Source organism: Falco cherrug, chromosome 6 (assembly GCF_023634085.1).
Source record: "Falco cherrug isolate bFalChe1 chromosome 6, bFalChe1.pri, whole genome shotgun sequence".
NCBI lineage: Eukaryota > Metazoa > Chordata > Aves > Falconiformes > Falconidae > Falco > Falco cherrug.
In genome coordinates, this window is record NC_073702.1 from 20,997,200 (window position 1) to 21,019,538 (window position 22,339).

The following is a 22,339-nucleotide window of genomic DNA, read 5'->3' on the forward strand; positions in this document are numbered from 1 at the left end:
AAACAAATAGTATTCTTTACATATAAATACTGAACCCTGAATTTGACCTTCTCTGTCTTCCCTATGTTTTGGTCTGTCATTACTATGTGACAGAAATCTAGCTCTCTACTAAAAAGAAATGTACAGACAGTCTTGCATCTGACAGTCTGCTTTGTTCTGTCTCTCCCTCATGGTTTGCTGAAAATTAAGGAAGTGAATATTTAATATTGGGTTCTGGTGCTGGCAGAATATTTACATAGTTCTATATCTTTTTCAACACCTTAATAAGCATTTTAAAATTTGGGTATTATAACAGATTACTACTAAAAGTTTTTGTCTTTTTATGGGGAAGGGAAGTTTTGTCATCTTAACCACTACAGACCTGCAATGAGTCTATCTGTAAGAAATTCAGTCAGTTAAGATGCAGCTGTTTGAGGTTTTGGTATTTTTCAAATATTTTGGAAGGAAATATTCTACTGCATGCATTAATTACTTGCAATACAAACGCAAAGACAGATGTTGAACTGAAAAAGTGCATGGAAAGTTGTTAAAGCATCTAAATTGGGTGTTCTTTTGTTATGGTGACTTTTGTCTCTCTGTAAAATTAATTGGTAGAATATTAATTGATCTAAAATTCTGGTATTGATAGTTACACCTGTAATGTGAGTAAGAGTGATATGATATGCATGTTATATTGAATCTTCATACTAGGAAATTTATATGAAACTTTAGGATCAAAGTGAATGTTGTCCATTAAAAATGAGTGCTTTCTGTCAACCTGAATAACTTTTTTTTTTTTACTTGAGTGTATTTTCTGCTAAGGATAGATAGTCTTCACTTCAAGGGTTGTGAAGATGTAGATCTCTAGAACTAGATGGAATTGTTCAAGCTTTTTATTGTCAAAATGCAAATAAGGCATCCTCAGAAGTGTTTTATAAATTTGTGACATTTGTTGAATTGTTTTTATGTTGAACAAAAGCATACACACTGAAAATTGAAATGGAAATAAAGGTAATACATTTCATTTTGACATTTTTATGAGTTATTTGGCTTTCCAATCTAAGATAATTTCATTTAAAAACTCCCTTTAATGTATTTTAAGAAAGAACCTAAAGTTCATCATTAAAATATTTTTGAGAAAAATTTTAATACACCTTTATTTTTCCAAAGACTAAAAGTATTTTAAAAAATGTTTGACCTGAAATTAGTTTTAGATTTTAAACTTGTTTGTGCTTCCAAATAAGATATTTAAAAATCCAAAATAATATCTCCAAGTAAAAGTGGGCATATTTGTATGAGGAGCATATATTAAGAAGCACAAAGTATTTGCTTAGTCTCAGAGTTTATCCTGCAGTCATGCCTTCAACAATAGAAGCTCAGTTCTGACTAAAGACATACTGTACTCATTTACTACAAAAAAAGGAATATTCAACCTGCCAGAAGTCTCGTTCTCAGTAATTTCTATTAAAAGTTTTGGTTCACTGATCCGTACCCCTCTCCTAGGGTTTGGTGTATCTCTTGAGAGTTAAAAAAGCATCCTGCTCTGTCTTCTACTTCAGTAAATTTGTTAATTAAAGATATCTTGATACTTCCTCTGTTGACCATGGAAAGAAACATATGTTGTTTTCTTTTAAGGGATACATCTTCAGCAATGTCTTTGCAAAACCTTGTGATTTGCATCCTGATATTCCTTCCTGAGACGGTATTGCCCTGATCTCCAAGATACAACAGGGTTTTGGAAAAGAGTGCTTATGATAATTCTCACATGCTGGATTAGGATAGCTCTGCTGTCAGTGGAGGAGACAAACTTAAAATGCAATTAAAATGTGGTTTCTGATTTTCTGTAGCTCTCCACATTTTCATCTAGGATATGGAGCTGTGGATTGCTGGAAACACACAGGTTTCCACTGCTCCACTGAGGCAGTAGGAATCAATGTCTCAGTAGGAGCAGGCTGATGAAACTGCATTAAAGCATTTGTAAACATATATAATATTTAATCTTTATTTTTCAATATTATTTATGATATTGCTTTAGTGGTATTTAATTATATTTGTGTACTGGACTTCTTTGAAGATGTTTTCATTTATCTGATACATTCTAGCGTTCTGGTAAGACAAATTATTTAAATAAAACAACTTACTCTGGAACTGCTTTGAATTCATAGATGGAATAGTTGCTTCTAATTTTCTATTCAAAGTTTGATTTTAAGATTACCAAGAAAAAAATGTATACCTCTTTTTATCCTGATGAATAACCTGTTCCTTTGTGAAATGTGGCATACCTTTGTGAAAATGCTTGTCAGTAATCTGTTCGCAACTTCTTTAAGAGTGTAAACATAGTGGTTTGACTTCACACATCATAATAATGCCATCCTGCATCTTAAAACTTCTGTTGGAGATAGTATTTCAGAATATACACTTCTTCCAGCATGTAACATTAGTAGATTAAACAATATTTGACAGCTGACATTTTCAATGGTATTAAATTATATTAATATTTATACCATTCAGTGAATTAATGTTTCAGACTTCATACCTTGAATTGAACTAGAAACATTTAAATAATCAGAATTTTATCACTAATTTAATTTGAATCAGATTTAAGACATTTTCCTACAGATGTAAAAACACAGTTTATGGAATCAGAAGTGCTTTATTGTTACTTTTCTGCTCAAATGGAAATTGACAAAAATAACTCCTTTAAATTTAATGGCAAAGAAATGAAGCCTTCATATTTGATGGACAGGCATGTGTATAGTAACTTGTAAGATGATTCAGCATTTATATCACAGGCAATTAATATTTACATTTTCTTTCCTAATGTTGTTATTCGTAACTGTCATAAGACTTAAGTTTTTTATATTCTTATCTTCTATATGTACATTCAATATCTACAAAATAAATAACTGAAATATCAGATGTCCTAGAGAATATCTAGGAAGTATAATCCAAAACGTTAATCTCTTTTCCACGACACTGAATGTAGCTGGGAAAAGTGTGGCTCTAATTCGAAGTATGATATTAAGAAACAGTTCCTCAGTTTTGTTTATATTATATTTTAGTGCTTACGAAGGGCATTGACACTATCAGTAAACTATATACTTTTAATCATATTGATAATAGCTTTATAAATGGAATTGCAGATATGAGAGTTAAGATAGATTCTTTATTACTAGTACTTCATTACCAAAAATAGGATCTACACATGTCCACGGTTAGAATCAAGACTCTGGCTTTATAATTTTACCTTCAAATATGCTCCAAGTCAGTGCAGCCATGCAGTTAAACACGAGTATTGTGTTATCTTCAGCCATACAGGTATGGAAGCTATTAGCCTGTGAAAAGACTTTAGATCCTAAGTCATCTTAGAGGCAGTTTTACAGCATTTACCCCTAGTTCACTTTCAGCTGTAAATATTAATTTAAGGCATGATGCCAAATATTTTGAAAGCACTTCTGATACTGACATATAAATTGCTCACAAATATATTTTCCTTAATATTGTGTTTGAATTTTTTGATATTCAGAAATTGAGAAAGGAGGTTGTGGCGACCCTGGAATTCCGTCATATGGAAAAAGGACTGGCAGCAGTTTTCTGCATGGAGACACACTTACTTTTGAATGTCAAGCAGCTTTTGAACTGGTGGGAGAGAGAGCAATCACATGTCAACAAAACAACCAGTGGTCTGGCAACAAACCCAGCTGTGTTTGTAAGAATACTTGTTTTCTATATTATTTATCTGACTTTAGTTAGCCTCCTGCTTTTCTTAGCACTTGTGACTAGCCAGCAGGAAAATAATTCAAAAGACCTTTTTCAGTCACATGGTTTTTTAGTTGACTCAGTCATAGCTCATTTACGGGGAACATCATGTAGAACTGCTTTAGAATGTTCTTTCCCCTCATTTTATGTTTAATTGAATCATTTCACACTCTTAATGTAAATATGTGTTGAATTAGACTCTAAATGAGCAATTCCTAATAGCATATAAGTGTTCAAAAGGACTCTGTGGCACATACACATTGATTCTGCCAGTGCAAAGCAGTCTGCAGATCCATGTAAGAAAAGACTGGGGGTGTGGGGTGTGGTTCTGATATCCTGATAAAGCATGAAAATGAATATAAGGAATATAACTATATCCAACATGGAAAAAGGGTAGGTAAGATCTTTAGTGTAAATTTTGTTTTAAAAGGTAAAATGTGTTTGAAGGTAAGCTTGTAGAGAGATTTAAATAGGTGGGTTTTTTCTTACTTTTCTTTCTTCTTCTATGGCAAATAGAGTAGATCTTTCTAGTGCAGAGGTACATTTGGCATTTTTGTTCTCCAAACCACATTACCTTCTCCTATAAAGAGTCTTGTAATTCAGTAGTGGATTTTCAAAACAACCTTAGTGAGGTGTCCAATTCTGCTTGGACACATATGTACTTTTCAGCTGTGTCGATACAGGACTTAACCAAGCTCAGTAAGCTTGCTCTGGACTGTAAGAAGTCTCTATATGCCCATGCAATGCTGAAATGTGTTCAAGCATCTAAGGCCTGAGCATGGAGACAGTGTGGCTGCAATTCTCTCTGAAGACGGAAGTTGTGTTTCTTCATGGTGCTGTATTGCATGGGGTTGATATGTTAGTTTCTGTTGGCAATAGTGTGGAATATTTTACTGTGCTCTACTGTTTGATCTGCATATGCCCTATGAAAGATAATGTAACCTAAACATACAACATCTGTTTACAAACATTGAATTCCATTTGACACATCTGAAGAGCTCAGTAAAGGTTATCCTTTGTGTTAATTAATATGCAGTGAGCTTTCCTCTTTATGAATGTACCTCATGACTCTGAAATCAGTTAGGAATTGTCATGATGAAAATTGGCCCAAAGGAGTGACAAAGAAGGAGAGCTATGAGTTATTTTTGTTTAATTGCCCTGTGTTGTCCAGGGGAAACTAGAGGTAAAATAAGTTTGTACTGTATAATCTTAGGAGTTCGTGATTGAAGCATAACTAAATTTCTACTATTATTTGCATCAGCATGAACTTTGTGTGCTACAGACAAAACCAGCACTTGTGCTTGATGTTTCGGATTGCTAAATACATTTTGACACATACTCCTTTTAGAAGAAAATCACATTTAAATTTGGAGATTGTATTTTCATTTGCAAACAAACCTGCCAATTTTCCCAGATTAAGACACATCAGGCATTATTTTTGATTTCTTTGGCATTTTCTACATGCCTCTAATAATTTCTTGCAGGCCTTGGTGCAGTCACTTAACCTCACTTGGGGAAATAAAAACATGCAAGGCTGACATGTTATAGTCTGTTCTGACAGTCATACACATTTCCAACTTACATGTGTGGTAGTTTTGACATCCAGGCTTCAAAAGCATCCTTTTCCACAAAAATAAAAAATATGAATACAAGCTTTTGTAATGTTTGTTGATAGTATTTTGAGAATCTATTGTTGTTTTTTTTAGTCTCATGTTTCTTCAACTTCACCACACCATCTGGAATTATTCTTTCTCCAAATTACCCTGAGGAGTATGGGAACAATATGAACTGTGTTTGGTTAATTATCTCAGAGCCAGGAAGCAGAATCCATCTGATTTTCAACGACTTTGATGTAGAGCCACAATTTGACTACCTTACAGTGAAAGATGATGGGATTTCAGATTTACCACCTCTTGGCACTTTTTCTGGCAACGAGGTCCCTTCTCAGTTGGCTAGCAGTGGGCATATAGTAAGGCTTGAATTTCAGTCGGATCACTCTACCACTGGAAGAGGATTTAATATCACTTACACAAGTAAGAACCTCTGCTTTATTTTATGCCTGGTCTTAAAATCAAGCTATCTTTCTTCGTAATAATGAAAATAAGAGCAAGTTTTTATTTATAAAAGAAGTAAATTGTAATGCTTGTATAATTGCCCTTCTTTCAGCTGTCTTCTGGTTAATCATTAGCATATCTGAATCTTTATAATTTGTTTATTTTAACTGTTATAGTGCTGAGGAATTCCCTTGATTATATAACCCTTTTTGGTTGAAACTGCATAAGAGCAGAGCACATAAATAAAGTCCAGATAATTCAGATCAAAGCATCCAGTGCAAGTGATTTAATATACTTCTCAATGGAACCAGCAGAAATAAGTTTACAAAGGTGTTAAGATATGGAGATGTTAATCTCAAAAGCATAGACATATAAAAAGCAACTAGAATACCATTGCAAATAAATAGCTCTTGGAACCTGCTTTGCTTTTGCATTTTACCTTCCAGTTACATGGTGTGGTATCTAAGAATACACACCCCTAAGAATATAGATCTCTTCTTTGCAATACACATAATAGTACCCCTCATGCTTTTTCTAGTGTCTAAGAACATAGCTGATCTCATGCAGAAGTCTTTCCTATAGGACTGCACTAATTTTAAGAATTCACTCTTCTTTCCAGCTACAGTTTCTTTAAGAATATTAAGAACATAATATCTTTGAGAATACACTTCTGAAATGTACAAAATTTAGTTGTAACTGGTCAACAAGTTCAAAAGCTTTTAAATGTGGACCTAGCAGTCACATGCATATAGAGAGCTACTGAAAGCACAAGTTTTTTTCATTTGGGAAACTAGGCTAAAAAAATATATGGTATATGAAAGGATATTATGCAACTGTACTCCCAGTTGAAAACTCTAGGAACATCATTGTCATGTAGAAAACATTACATTTGCCATAGACTGCTAACTCTCCAAGAAGTTTTATTCATCATTCAAAGACATTACTTATGTGGACGTTATTTTTTTAGTTACAGAAATTATCTTCTAAAGGTTATAGAAGAAGTTAATTGACAATAAAGTTGTGTGTCACATGTTGCACTGTTACTATCTTAGGTCAGTAAAGATAATCAATTAACAGTGTGTGTGCAGGGTCAAGGTGTTTCCTTGCATTACTTAGGAAGATGCCCCCACATAAAACTGGAATTCATGGATTACAACCCTTTTTAAGTCTTAGATGCCTAAATTGTTCCTTTCCTTTCAGAGAAAAGGGCTAATTATAAACCTTTTGAAAATGGCATAAAGAAAAAAGGGAGATCCTCACCTTAACTGAGACTGTAGAGATTAAAAGATTGACCAGAAAATATGAGGCCTGAAATCTAGGTCTGCTTGTGTCTGAGATTGAGATCCTTTTTCCCGTATGCTATTCTGTCAAAGACAGACCATAATTACAGTCTTTACTATTTCTGTTTGAAGATGGAGAAGTATGCAGTCAGGGATGTAATACTCGTGGATAACCTCCCTAAGAGTCCTGATCACCTAGGTGTTATGCAAAAGAGCTTTCCACCACACTTCTTTTTTTACAGTAGTGTTACTGCTGAGCTTGATGCACACCTTATATGCTAGAATTATCTAAGATCACGTATGCATCCACAGTGGGAAACCAAGATGACAAATGGGAGTTCCCCCTCCTTTATGAATTCTTAATGTTTGTAGGAAATGCTTAGTTTAAGTTCAGCCAACGTGCTAGTATTTCTGGACCTCCTGTGTGTTGCAGGGAAAGTGCTCTACTCATGGTTTAAATCAAATCAGGATCAAAACAGTTTATTGATTTATTAATGAAATATAGCAGACAATCAGTGAACTGTAGAGTCAGGATAAATATCAGCAATTCAACAGATAAACCACAATGTAAGACTCTTACAACATCTTAGAATCATAGAATATGAGTTAGAAGAGACCCATAAGGATCACAAAGTCCAACTTCTTGCTCCAGAACTACCTAAAACTGAACCATATGACTAAAAGATCATCCAGACACTCCTTGAACACTCACAGGCTTGGTGCTGTGACCATAATTGGTGCTTCCTTGTGCTGCCTGGTTTGTCTTAGTATCATAGAATCATAGAATTGTTTAGGTTGGAAAAGACATTTAAGATAATGGAGTCCAACCATTAACCTAGCACTGCCAAGTTCACCACTAATCTGTGTCCCTAAGTACTACATATATTTTAAATACTTCCATGGATGGTGACCCAACTACTTCCCTCTGCAGCCTGTTATAATACTTGACAGCCCTTATGGTGAAAGATTTTTTCCTAACATCCAATCTAAACCTCCCCTGGCACAATTAAGAGGCAATTTCCTCTTGTCCTCTCACTTGTTACATGGGAAAAGAGATTGACACCCACCTCACTACAACATCATTTCAGGTAGCTGTAGAGACAAATAAGGTCTCCTCTGAGCCTCATTTTCTCCAGGCTAAACAACCTCAGGACCCTCAGCTGCTCCTCATAGGAGTTGTTCTCTAGACCCTTCACCAGCTTCGTTGCCCTTCTCCAGACATGCTCCAGCATCTCAGTGTCTGTCTTGTGGCGAGAGGCCCAAAACTGAACACAGTATTCAAGGTGCACCTCACCAGTGCTGAGTGCAGGGGGACGATCACTTCCCTAGTCCTGCTGGCCACATTACTTTGGATACAATCCAGGGTGCTGTTGGCCTTTTTGGCCACCTGGGCACGCTGCTGGCTCATGCTCAGCCACCTGTTAACCAGCACCCCTAGACCCTTTTCTGCTAGGCAGCTTTCCAGCCACTCTTCCCCAAGCCTGTAGTGTTGCGTGTGATTGTTGTGACCCAAATGCAGGACCTGGCACTTCTTGTTGAACCTCATATCATTGGACTCATTCCTTTGATCCAGCCTGTCCAGCTCCCTCTGCAGAGCCTTCCTACCCTCAAGCAGATCAACACTCCTCCCCAGTTTGGTGTCATATGCAAACTTACTGAGGGTGTGCTCAATCCCCTCGTTCTGATCATCAATAAAGATATTAAACAGAACTGGCCCCGGTACGATACTAGAGCCCTGGGGAACATCACTTGTGACTGTTAACACTTATCAATTTGTAAATACCTTCCCACTCTAATACATCTTCATCCTGCTCTGCTAAGATTTACATACACACCTTCCCCTCACAGGATGTATGAGTTACAAGCACTCACCCCTTTTACTTGAAATGAGTTCCCTGACTTGCACACACCTCATGAAGGGCACAGAGGTCCCCTGGCTTTACATAGACCGACAGTGCTGCTGTCTGCAACTCACTGATCCACTGATCCATCCGCATGCTGGTGAGAACACCCCCATGAGGTCACAGGTGCACATGAAGGTTTGGGTCGCACCGTGTTGCCACATCACTAGTTAGAGGCAGACTGCTCCGAGTGTTCCACTAGAATGTTGCGCTGTCTGGCCTAAGCAGTGGCCATAGTTCTTTAGCAGTAGCCTTTATTTCTGACAGATTACCTACAATGTAAAAACCATACTTCTGATTATGTTGGAGGCAAACATCTAGATTTTGTCTAGTGGGAAATTTAACCAAGGTATTCTACTGTATTTTAGCCACACGTAACTAAAACCCTTCCTTCCATTTGAACTATGTTGCATCTGTGGGAAAGTCACTGGATTTAAAGCCAACTTTCTGCTGAGGAGTTTTCTATGCTTTTAATTATATTGTATCATGTATTATATATTATCATATCATATTAGAACTATAGAATGATTTGGGTTGGAAGTGATCTTAAAGATCCTCTGGTTCCAGCCCCCTGCCTTGGGCAGGGCACCTTCCACTAGACCAGGTTCCTCAAAGTCCCATCCAGCCTGGCCTTGAACACTTCCAGGGACGAGGCATCCACATCTTCTGTGGGCAACCTGTGCCAGTGTCTCACCATTCTAGCAGTAAAGAATTTCTTTCTGATATCTAAATCTACCCTTTTTCAGCTTAAAACCACTCTCCCTTGTCCTATTACTCCATGACCTTCTAAAAAGTCCCTCTCCAGCTTTCTTGTAGGACCCTTTTAAGTACTGGGAGGCTGCTATAAGGTCTTCCCAGAGCAGGGTTCCTCAAACTACAGCCCATGGGCTGGATACGGCCCCCCAGGGTCCTCAATCCGGCCCCCGGTATTTACAGAACCCCACCACCCCCACCACCCCCCGCCGGGGGTTGGGGGGAAACCAAGCAGCCGCAGATGACTGCCTGCCACTTCATCCACGCGCCGGCCCCCTGGTTAAAAAGTTTGAGGACCCCTGCCCCAGAGACTTCTCTTCTCCAGGCTGAAATACCCCAACTGCCTCACGCTGTTTTCCTAGGAGAGGTGCTCCAGACCCCAATCATCTTTGTGGCCCTCCTCTGGATTCACTCCAACAGGTCCATGTCCTACTTGTGTTGAGGGCCCCATAGCTAAACACAGTACTCCAGGTGGAGTCTCACGACAGAAAAGCAGAGGGGGAAAATCACCTCCCTCAACATGCTGGTAACACTTCTTTTGATACAGCGTGGGATTTGGTTGGCTTTCTGGGCTGCAAGTACACATTGACAGGCCATATTGAGCTTACCATCCATCGACACCCTCAAGTCCTTCTCCTCAGGGCTGCTCTCAATCTATTCCCTGCCCAGCCTGTATTTTTGCTCAGGACTGCCCTGATCCACGTGCAGGCACTTGCACTTGGCCTTGTTGAACTTCATGAGGTTCACACGGGCCCACGTCTCAAGCCTGTCAAGATCCCTCTGGATGGGATCCCTTCCTTCCAGCGTGTTTATAGCACCACACCACTTGGTATTCTCATCAAACTTGCTGACAGTGCATTCAAACCCTGTGTCCATGTTGCCAGCAAAGATGTTGAACAGTGCCAGTCCCAATACCAACCCCAGAGGAACACCACTTGTCACTGCTTCCACTTGGACACTGAGCCATTGACTGTAATTCCTTGAGTGCAACTATCTATCCAATTCATTATCCACCAAGTGGTCCATTTGTCCAATCCATGTCTTTCCAGTTCACAAACAATGATGTCGTGTAGGAAGTGTCAATAACTTTGCACAAGTTCAGGTAGGTGACGTCAATTGCTATTCCCTCATCCACCAGTGCTGTGACCCCATTGTAGAAGGCCACCAGATTTGTGAGGCAGGACTTGTCCTTAGTGAAGCCATGCTGGCTGTCACCAGTCAATCACCTCCTTATTTTCCATGTGCCTTAGCATAGTTTCCAGGAGAGTCTGCTCCATGATCTGGCTGGCACTGAGGAAAGCCTGACTGGCCTGTAGTTCCCATGGGTATTCTTTATTTCCCTTTAAAAAAATAGGGGTTATGTTTCCCTTTTCCAGCCCATGGGAACTTCACCAGACTGCCATGGCTGCTCAAATATGGATAGCAGCTTAGCCACTTCATCTGCCAGTTCCCTTAGAACCTGTGGGTGCACCTCATCAGGTCCTGTGGAGCTGTGCACCTTTGGGTTCTTTACATAGTCTTGAACTGATCTCACAGTCGTTAGTTCTGCATTCTCCCAGTGCCTGCCTTTGCCTTCTGCGACTTAGGCAGTGTGGCTGGAGCACTTGTCCATGCAAGACCAAGGCAAAAGTGTCATTGGGTACCTCAGCTTTCTCCATGTCCCAGGTAACCAGCTCTCCTGTTTCCTTCTGGAGACGGCCCACAATTTCCCTAGTCTTCCTTTTAGCATCAAAGTACCTATAGAATCTTTTGTTGTTGCCCTTAGTGTACCTGGCCTGATTTAATGAAATCAGCGCTTTAGCTTTCCTAACCTGCTCCGTGGCTGCTTGGGCAAGTTCTCTGTATTCCTCCCAGGCTCCCTGTCCTTGCTCCCACCCTCTGCAGGCTTCCTTTTTGTGTTTGAGTTTATCCAGGAGCCCCTTGTTCATCCATGTAGTCCTCCTGGAATTTTTGCCTGACTTATCTTGGTTGGGATGCATTGGTCCTGAGCTTGGAGGAGGGGATCCTTGAATATTAACTGGCTTTCTTGGGCCCCTCTTCCCTCCAGGGCTTTATCCCATGACACTCTAGCAAGCAGATCCCTGAAGAGGCCAAAGTCAGCTCTCCTGAAGCCCAGGGCAGTGATCTTGCTGTGGTCCCTCCTTGCTGCCCTAGGGATCTTGAACTCCACCTTTTCATGGTCACTGCAGCCAAGGCTGCCCTTGAGATTCATATTCCTCATAAGCTCCTCCTTGTTGGTAGGAACATGGTCCAGTATAGCACTTTTCCTTGTTTGCTCCTCTATCACATAGAGAAGAAAGTTATTGCCAGTGTTTTCCAGGCACGTCCAAGATTGCTTGTGCCCTGCTGTGTTGTCCCTCCAACAGATACTTGGGTGTTTGAAGTCCCCCGTGAGTATAAGGGCTTGGGAATGTGAGGTGGCTCCTATCTCTGTTCATCCTCTTGGTCTTCTTGGCTGGGCAGCCAGTAGCAGACCCTCTCAGTAATGTCATCTGCCCCAGCCCTCCCTTTAATCCTGACACATAAGCTCTTGGTCAGGTCCTCATCCATCCCCAGAAAGAGCTCCATGCACTCCATCTGGTTATTGACATAGAGAGTTACACCCCCTCCTCTTCTCCCCTGCCTGTCTTCCCTAAAAAGATTGTATCCTTCCATTCCAACATCCAGTCATGCGAGCCATCCCACCACATCTCCATGATGCCAATAAGATCATAGCCCTGCAGGTGTGCACTCGACTGACTCATCTTGTTTATTGCCCATGCTATGTGTTTAGATGCATTTAAGTTGAGCCCTTGATGGGTCTGACCTACTGGCTGCAGTGGCAGGAATTCCTTTCTGGTGCTAATAAGTGTTATTATATTACAAATAAAATGTTATTTCCCTCTTCTAAAAAAAAAAAAAAACAAAACAAAACAAGTTTAAAAGGGATGGTACTTCTTCTTGTTGTAATTATTAATAGTATTGTTGTTGTTATTCTTATTATATACTATGTTTTACCAGCCTTTGGTCAGAATGAGTGTCATGATCCAGGCATTCCTATAAATGGGAGGCGTTTTGGAGACAGATTCCTTCTTGGAAGTTCTGTTTCCTTTCACTGTGATGATGGCTTTGTGAAAACCCAAGGTTCTGAAACCATAACATGTATTATGCAAGATGGAAATGTAGTATGGAGCTCTACTGTCCCACGTTGTGAAGGTAAGGACACAATCTCCACTTAATACCTACGGTTTGAATGATGAAACTATTTAAATTTAGCTTATTTTTTACATTTTGCTCATAAATAAGATTGCTTTAGCTGAAGTTATTTGTTCATCTTGTCAAACGAGATAGCAATAATAGAAATAAGATTTCTTTATTTTTTTGGAATAAATTAGCATTGTAAAAATCTGGTTGCTATTCTTTTCAAGTTCTTGCTGTCACCATCATTACTTGCTAGTGAGTTATAGCTCTTATAACAGTTTTGGCTACAGCATACTGAAGAACATAACTATCTACCACATAAAAAGCAAAGTAAAGATCCTATTTAAAAGTCCTTTTTAAAAATTTGCACCTTTAATTTTTTCAAAACATAAATATGCCTGAATTTATGTATGTAACATATTAACCTGCAGAACATTTTTTCCTGAGAAATATAGTGAAAATCAGAGCTATGTTTTAATATTCATTATATTCCCCAAAATTTCAAACTTTGCTTGTTCTTGCCTATGTGAATAAACAGACTAAGATGAGCAATTATTAGTATTAACTCTCTCTCTAGTATGAAATACAGCGAGAAAAAAAAAAAAGTAGGTTGACTCCTTGATGCTATACAGAGATGGGTTCTAAGGAAAGACATAAGAATGTAGTTAATAAATTAGTGTGGGTTTTTTTTTAAAGTAATGTTAAAAAAAATATATATCTTTTAGTAAACAAGAGATAGATAAATAATCAGACACTTAGTGAAAAATACTTTTTTGAAGAAACAAACCCAAACCTTCTAATTGATGTCACTCTCACACTTCCATTAATTTCAGTGTCATTGCAGTAACTTAAGGATCTGGGTCATATCACTTTCAAGGTTTTTATTTGGGCAATTTGACAGCTTAGGTCTCATAACACTACATTTCTGAGACAGAAAGAAAATTTGTGAGAAAGAAAGAAAGAAAATTTAGAGATACTGGAAAAAACATATTAGCAGCCTGGTAGAAGTTGTGTGTGTGAACCTAGATGTTGTACTAGCAGGATTTCTTATCCTGATTAAGGCATGGAATGAGTTTTGCATGTGATGAGTTTGCCTAGAGCAAAACCAGCCCACTCCAAAGTAAAGAGTAGGGCAAAGTTCATCAAAAGATATTTTCTCGTTTTGAAACTCGATACACAATTGTTAATATACTCAGTGAAATCTTTGTGTGATTTTATTTCCACACACATATATAAACAAGCCAAGATAAGCCTTTGAGAAAAAAATGATGAAGAAAACAAATACAAGAATCACTCCTTAAGAAAATACATAAGTAACATTGAGTTATCCTTTCTTTGAACCTTACAAGACATTTACCTAGTTTTTAATCGAGAAAGGATTAAACTATTAAACTCTTTTTTTTTCCCCCCCCCCCAGATTTTGCCTATTGTTTATTTTGATATAGAATGAAATTCAGTTCTTTTAAGTTACATTCAGGTTGTGTTATTTTCTTACGTGGATTCTCTTTCTAGTTGATAATTGAAGGAGTTTCTGGATTTGGATTACAGTATGGACTAAGCATCCTTGCTAGTTAATTTAGAGACAATTTAGTTTGCTTCTAGTTATCTGAGATTTCTGAGCAACTGTTGTTTTTTGTTGCACTGCTCTGTGGATTTGTATACTTAACAATTTGTATAAGCAACACCTGAAATATGCAAAGTGATGTGTTATGATCAGGTGAGGATCAACAGTCTTCAGGTTGTTCTTGTTTTTAATACAACAAAATTTGATTTAAAAAACCACCATGCAATAAACTGCATTCTTTATTAGCTATACACAAGTAATGTAAATGCTATTTTCCTGGCCAATCATTTCGCTCCTGAGACAATTCATTTTGTATATTTTCTGTTTTGTGGGTTGCTTTTTTCCCCCACTTTCTTAAGTCTGGAAAAACTTCCCAGAGACAAGTCCAAGTCATGAATGAAATCAAATAACCACTCTGAGGTCAATTATTATTTTTTTTTTGCTGTTAAAAACATTGAATCAAAATGAGGAATTTAATTCACTACTTACAGATTCACGTTACTATTTATTTCCATATGGCATAATAGGTTTGCTTGTTGCTACTTAGAGAAACAGAAATGACAAGATTTCCTGCACTGCAACATGGAATTTGCTAATAATGATACCACTGATTACTTGAGTGTAATACAAATGATACTAAGATACGTTTACCTGTCCTTGAAAGTGTTCCTGTTTTAGACTGCTCCATAACCTTAGGTAAAATGTAGCATCCCTGTGCTATGACAGCTTAATTTTTTAAGTGGCTCATGTTTCCCAAAATTTGTTCAGTCATTTCTGCCATTGTTTAATCCTGATGCTGATCTGAAAAATGTTCCCTTGTCTAGCCCTGTTACTTTCATAGCCCTGTTGCAATACTTTTTTTTTCCCTTTTATGGGAGAGAGTCAAGTTAGAGAACATTTAAACAAATCTGACATACAGAAATGGGCCTGCTGGGATGCACCCAAGAATGCTGAGTAAGCAAGCCAACAACATTGCAAGGCCAGTCTCAATCATCATGGGAAGGTCATTTAACCCAGGGAGGTTTCTGGGGACTAGAAGAAAGCAAATTCCTGTTTTCAAGAAAGGAAAGAAGAGGCATCCAAGGAACTGAAGCGATATTCCTAGAAACCATTTCCAAATAATGAAGAAGGTGGTGGTGACTGGGAGCAGTCAGCATGAATTTATGAAGGGGAAATAATGCCTGACCAACCTGATAGCCTTCTATGATGAGATGACTAGCCTGGTGGATAAGGGAAGACTAATGGATATTTTTTATATCCTTTTTAGTAAGGTGTTTGACACTGTATCATATAAGATTTTCATTTACAAACTGATGAAATGTGGGCTAAAGAAGTGAACAGTGAGGTGAACTGAAAACTGACTAAACTGTTGGGCTCAGAAGATTGTGGCCCTGGGCATGAAGTCCAGCTGGAGGCTAGTCCATAGTGGTGTACCCCAGGGGTCAATACTAGGTCCAATACTGTTTAAAATGATCAGTAGTGATCTGAACGCTGGGACAGAGTGCACTCTGAGCAAGTCTGCAGTTGATGTAAAACTGAGAGGAGTGGCTGATACACCATATGCTTGTGCTGCTGTTCAGAGGGACCTTGACAGAGAGGCCAGAGAACTGGGCTGAGAGGAAATGGCAGGTTCTTCCCTTCTGTTCAGCGTTGGTGAGGCTCCGTTAGGAGTGCTGTGTGCAGTACTGGGATCCTCAGTACAAGAGAGGTGTAGACATACTGCAGTGAGTCCGGACAAGAGCTGCAAAGATAATTAAGGACTTGGAGCATCTGTCATACAAGAAGAGTCTCAGAGAACTGGGGTTGTCTAGGCTGGAGAAGAAAAGGCTCAGGGCTCAGGAGGGATATTGTCAATGTCTATAAATACCTGATGGGATGCTGTGAAGAAAATGGAGCCAGATTCTCGGTGATGTCCAGTAACAGGACAAGAGGAAATGAACACAAACTGAAATACAAGAAATGCTGTTTAAACATAAGAAAAAAACCTTTCACAATAAGAGTGATCGAACACTGGAACAGATTGCCCTGAGAGTCTGTGGAGTGTCTGTCTTTGGAGGGCGGGCATGATCCTGATTGAATGTGGTCCTGTGCAATCTGCTGTATTGAGCAGGAGATGGACTAGATAATTTCCAGAGGTCCCTTCCAGTTTCACCTGGTTTATGATTTAATGGAACATTTACAACAATCTGTTCCCCTGAGCTGAATGATTACTCAAAAAGGTATTAGATGACACGGTACAATGAAAATTAACTATAAATTACTTGAAAACAATTTTTCTGATATTTCCACATAACTATCGAATCATACTAGATCTCAAAAATAATGATACAGTATTTTTTAATGAGATAAAGTGAGTTTCAACAGAAGGCAGGCTGGCAGAATCAAGTGCCACACTCTGTGTACTAATATATGTATAAAGTAATAAGCTATGATACTCTGCATTTTCTGAATATGCTTATAATGTCGAAAATTTAGTTGTGTTGTATAATAAACTTATTTTCCTATGTTTTTTAATTCAAATTTTGTAAGTTCTTTATATATATAATATTGTATTAGAAACACTGTGTATGACAAAAGCGTACATGCTTTTTTCTTTCAGCACCATGTGGTGGACATTTGACAGCAGCAAGTGGTGTTATCTTGCCACCAGGGTGGCCAGGATATTATAAGGACTCACTTAATTGTGAATGGGTGATTGAAGCGAGACCAGGGCATTCCATTAAGATCACTTTTGACAGGTGAGAATCATAAAGTCTAACAAGTAATGCATGAGCACAAATATTTGTTTTAAAATTTAAGAGACAAAATATTTTTCAAGAACTCAAACCAGAAAAAAAAAAAAAGGCCAAAAAAACCCCAACCCACAAACTTTGATGCAACACTCATAGTACTACTCTTCAGGAAAAAAAAAAAGTTTTAAACTGTTTTTGTATTGTCTTTATTTATGTTTTAAACAATTTGCATTAAATGTCCACCTCCTAGCACATAAATAGGCATATCTTAGGGATTTCTGACTACTTTTGAATTCAGGTACAACTATGCATTGTCCCTGATGATGACTAAGTCTTAATATAAGAGAGCATAATCTGCCTAGACAAGTCCATAATATGCCCGGTGAGCAACTGGATGACAGGTTGGCCTCAAAGAGTTATCGTAGGGTATATAGGGTTACATCAGGCTCATGTCCAGTCACCAGTGGGGTTCCCAGGCCTCAGTTCTAGGGCCAGTAGTGTTCCTTAATGTTTTATAAATGATCTAATGAAGGAATCAATTGTACATTAAGTAAGTTTGCTGATTATATTAAACTAGGAGGAGCTTTGGACTCCCTCAAAGGTAGAGAGGCCTTACAGAGAGATCTGGATAAACTAGAGAGTTGAGCAATCATCAAAAATATGACATTTAACAAGAGCAAGTGCTGGGATTCTCTATGTGGGTTGGGCTAATCCTGGTTATATGTACAAACTGGGGGATGAAAGGCTGGAGAGCAGCCCTGTGGAGAGACATCTGGAGGTTTGGGTCGATGGCAAGTTGAATATAAATCAACAGTGTGTGCTGGCAGCCAAAAGGGCCAACCATGTCCTGGGGCATCAAGCCCAGCACTGCTGGCTGGTCGAGGGAGGTCATTGTCCCACTCCATACTGCACCGGTGCGGTCCCACCTTGAGTACTGTGTGCAGTTTGGGGCACCTCAATAGAAAAAGGTCATCAAATTATTGTGTCCAGAGAAGGACAACCAAGATGATGAAAGGTCTCAAGGGCAAGACTCAGAAAAAGCAGCTGAGGTCATTCAGCTTGTTCAGCTTGGAGAAGGGAAGGCTGAGGGGTCACCTCATCACAGCCTGCAACTTCCTCAAGGGGGGGTAGCGGACGGGGAGGTGCCGACCTCCTCGCTCTGGTGACCAGAGACAGGACACAAGGAAATGGAATGAAACTGCAACAGGGGAAGTTCAGATCTGAGATTAGGATAAGGTTTTTCATTGAGAGGATGGTTGTGCACTGGAACAGGCTCCCGAGGAAAGTGGTCATGACACCAAGCCTGTCAGAGTTCAAGGAGCACCTGGATGATGCTATTAGTCATATGGTTTAGTTTTAGATGGAGCAAGGAGTTGGACTGGATAATCCTTATGGGTCCCTACCAATTTGAGATACTCTGTGATTCAGTGTACATTAGCATACTATATGCTAACACAGTGGATATCAGGATTTTGTTTGGATACTGCAGGTTTCACCATGAGTACATTGACACAGACATCAAAACAACAAAGAAAGAGTTGTCCAGACATCAGGATATTGTTAAAGGCAGAGTCTTAAACTTAATTTTAAAGTAGTATATAAATCAAATTCTCATCCCAATTGATTTGTAAAAATGTTATCGCAGTGTGGACCTAAATTAGAGCTACTGGAATGCACTGGGATTACGTCCCCGTATAGTGTGCAGGTTTCTTTTGGAATAATAATCTATTCGTCAAGAGGAATAATTTTCAGCATAGTCTAACTCTTATGTGGAGTGAGGAGGTACTGAATGGATTTAGGCACAAGGAATGTGAACCACAGCTTGTTTAATCCTTTTGTGATTATTGTAACCTCAATTAATACATTTGTCTAACCATACAAGTATCTAACAACATTGTGTTTTTTTCAAAGAAAGTATTAAAAAAAGAAAATAAAACTTTTAAAATCCTCAGCCTTCAAACATCTTTGTAAAATAAGTAAAAATTATCCATTTGTTTAGGCTTTTGATCTGGATACTAATATCACACTAAATACTCTATTTGATAACAAGATGCAAAGGACAGTGGGAAAGACAACACCTGGAGCTAGGCTGCAGTGGCTTCTATTCCTGTATCCCAAGGAGTAATAGTGGAATTGTCTAGTTTCACCTTCACATGGTGTCCAAAGTGATGAGTAAAATTGTTGAGTATCATTCAGCCTTCTATTTCTAAAGAGAAAAAATGAAAAAGGATGAAAATTTAGAAGGGCAGAAGAACATACAAGTGACTGAGTCAAATCAAAGATCAATCTTGCTCGGTATTAAATTGCTCACAGGGACAAAAATGCTGAATCTTAGGAAAGTGTGAGGACCAGATAAGTCTATCTGATATTTCCTCTAAGTACTTCTCCAGTTAGCAACTCAGGACATTCCTGAACTGAAAGGTTTGTTTTTTTTAATATGCTTAGTGAGTTTCTACTGTATCACTGCCGTTGATTTATTTGCTTCCCTCTTGCACCCATGTAAACTTAACACTGACAACATTCTTCATCTTGGGGAACTCATTAGAATAACTGTCTCAGACTGAAGTGCCACTGGTACAGGTGGTGGTGTATACAGACAAAGTGAACAAGTCAACAGAACTAGACAGCATTCACCCAGGAGTCCTGAATGAGTACAAAGATGAAATTGCTGAACAATTGGAAGTTGTGTATAACTATAACGTTTTTTTAAAACTGTCTTGATACCTCTGCACTTCAGGAACTATATCTTTTATATCTTTCATGGAGACCTAAAGAACTGTATGCTGTATGCCCACTAGGAAAACTATAACAAAGTGTAGCACTAGTGGAAGCATAGATATGTGTGCTATACTGAGGAAGTGTCAATATGGCTTTTGTAAAAGAAATCCTATCTCAGAAACCTATTGGAATTTTTGATGGTGTCAGAAAGCATAGAAATATGCTGGATATAGTTTATCTGGGTTTTCAGAATGCAAGTTTTGTCTTTTACACCTCACCCTGCAAAGGGCTATTAAAAAGCTAAGCATCATTTTAATACAAGGAAGGAGACAGCATAAATAAAAACGTAATTAACAGACAACAAAAGTCTTGTAGTGGAATTTTGAGTATTCTACAGAGATCTCTGTTATGTCCAAAACTGTTCAGCATGTTCAGAAATTATCTTTAAAAGGAGAAAATTGGATTAATAATACTAAGTTATTCAGGATATTATAAACAAGGGATGACTGAAGAATTGATGAAGATTCTTACAAGACTGGATGTCTGGGTAACAAATTTGCAAGTACGTTAAGTAAATGCAAAGTGAATCATAAGAGAAATAATTACACCTTGACATATGAAATGATATGGTTTGAACTTAGACTTGTCACTGAGCTGCTAAAGTTCTGGTAACCCTTTGTCAAGAAATAATAATGAAGATTTTTGTGAACATGATAAGGGGCATGGAACGTAATTTAGGGGGAAGATTAAAATAGGTTATATATTTAGTTTGCCATATCCTTTTTCCAGTGCTCTTTTATTCTCCTATTATAAATGTGTTAAAGTCAGGGACAAAGGAGAAAATGACCAATACCAGAGAAGAATGAGAGCTGTTTAAACAATTTTCATAAAATTATCATGTTACTTCTTACAACAACAAAAGGTGGTTTGCTTTCATTGCATTCAGTAGGGAGTTCCAGAATTTTAAGATGCTGAGGTTGGTTGTTTTTTTTTTTTTTTTTTTTATCATTAAAGACTTAATATTTTAATTACAAACTTATGTTTATTTGGCAGATTTTTTTAAAAAAATAAATCATTGGAAGCATGAGGTTCAGGGGTGTCTTCCCAAATACAGTGAAAACAAACAGCCATATAAGTTGTAAGATGGAGCATTTTAATGTTATAAAAGGAAATGTGTCGCCTGAAGTTGCAGATATTTGGATGACTATGACCTTAACAGTATGACCGCTATATTTCTTAGGATATTAATGGGAAACCTAGGCTCCTCTGACATATGATCCAGTTTAAGTCTAAATTTACAGAATTTTAGACAGATGCACACAGATATTCAATTAACAGAATTCTAGAGATTTGTTTACAAATTGAACTGCAATGATACTAAACAAGAACTGGGAGTTCACCCTGATACGAAATTGAGAATTCTGATCATGTATAATTTTTAATGTACAGCAGACAGTCAGTTAATCTACTCCAGCTTTTTATCAGCATTATTAAAAGAAGGATTCTGCTCTCCTTTCCCTAAATATTTCAATTACAAAGCAATATTACCATTAAGCACACTGGTTGTGGTAGACAGAGAAGAAACTTTTCCTTGCTTTCTTTGGAGGTTTATGGACCTTTCCTGGCAGGTTTTTTTCATCTTATTATAAATTTAATTAAAACTGTTATACTTTGGGAAGTTCATGATAGTATAATAATCTTCCTTTTTCAATAAATACATTTTCTTTTGTTAACATTAAGGCTTTGCTACCCAGATTAAAGATTGGATGGAAAACCTTTTGATTACTTACAAGAAACTAACTCTGCTGTCTGATATAACATTAGCAAATTATAAATCAGTAAGCAAAATCACTATCAAATAAATTTTACGAATCAATTAATTGGTTTTTTTCAATTCTTTCACAAGTACAATATTTTGTCAAGTATTTTGTCTAGTTTGGGGAAAATAGAGCTCTTTTATACTCTGCTACTTGACTTGCCATCACAGATACAGCTGCCAAAATGAAACTTCTCATGAACGTGATAGTCATAATGTAAATTATCTCAGTCTTGAGCTAATTAAGCTTTACTGTTGCTAGACAAATGTGCCTTACCGGAATACTTAGAAACTTTCCAGAAACAGCAGAAAATGACTGTGTAAGCCTATGAACATTTTACACTGAAACATTTTGCATTTCAGACCATGACAGAGTGGAAAGGTAACAAAAAAGTTACCGAAGTGATTTGAGCCATAAGGAAGAGGGCTAAAAGGATAACTGCTGACTGGAAAATTTTTTTCTACTTTGAATATTGATGAAAATTCATTGGATAAAATATAAACAAATCTCCTTATTCAAAACCCACCTAAGTATATATGAGAAATAGTACAACATAGCATTACTGAAGTCCTAAAAATTCTCTGTGAACATTTGGAGGACAC

General features: G+C 37.9%; 1 protein-coding gene across 1 annotated transcript in view; it reads left to right on the top strand.

Moving 5' to 3' along the window:
• The window catches only part of CSMD1 (CUB and Sushi multiple domains 1), a 1,210,443-nt gene that overhangs the window by 883,345 nt on the left and 304,759 nt on the right, over positions 1–22,339 (top strand). The window contains exons 13-16 of the mRNA XM_055714855.1: positions 3,506–3,688; positions 5,445–5,771; positions 12,727–12,921; positions 17,070–17,208. Coding sequence (XP_055570830.1) covers positions 3,506–3,688; positions 5,445–5,771; positions 12,727–12,921; positions 17,070–17,208 — 844 coding nt within the window. The remainder of the gene's footprint in view (positions 1–3,505; positions 3,689–5,444; positions 5,772–12,726; positions 12,922–17,069; positions 17,209–22,339) is intronic.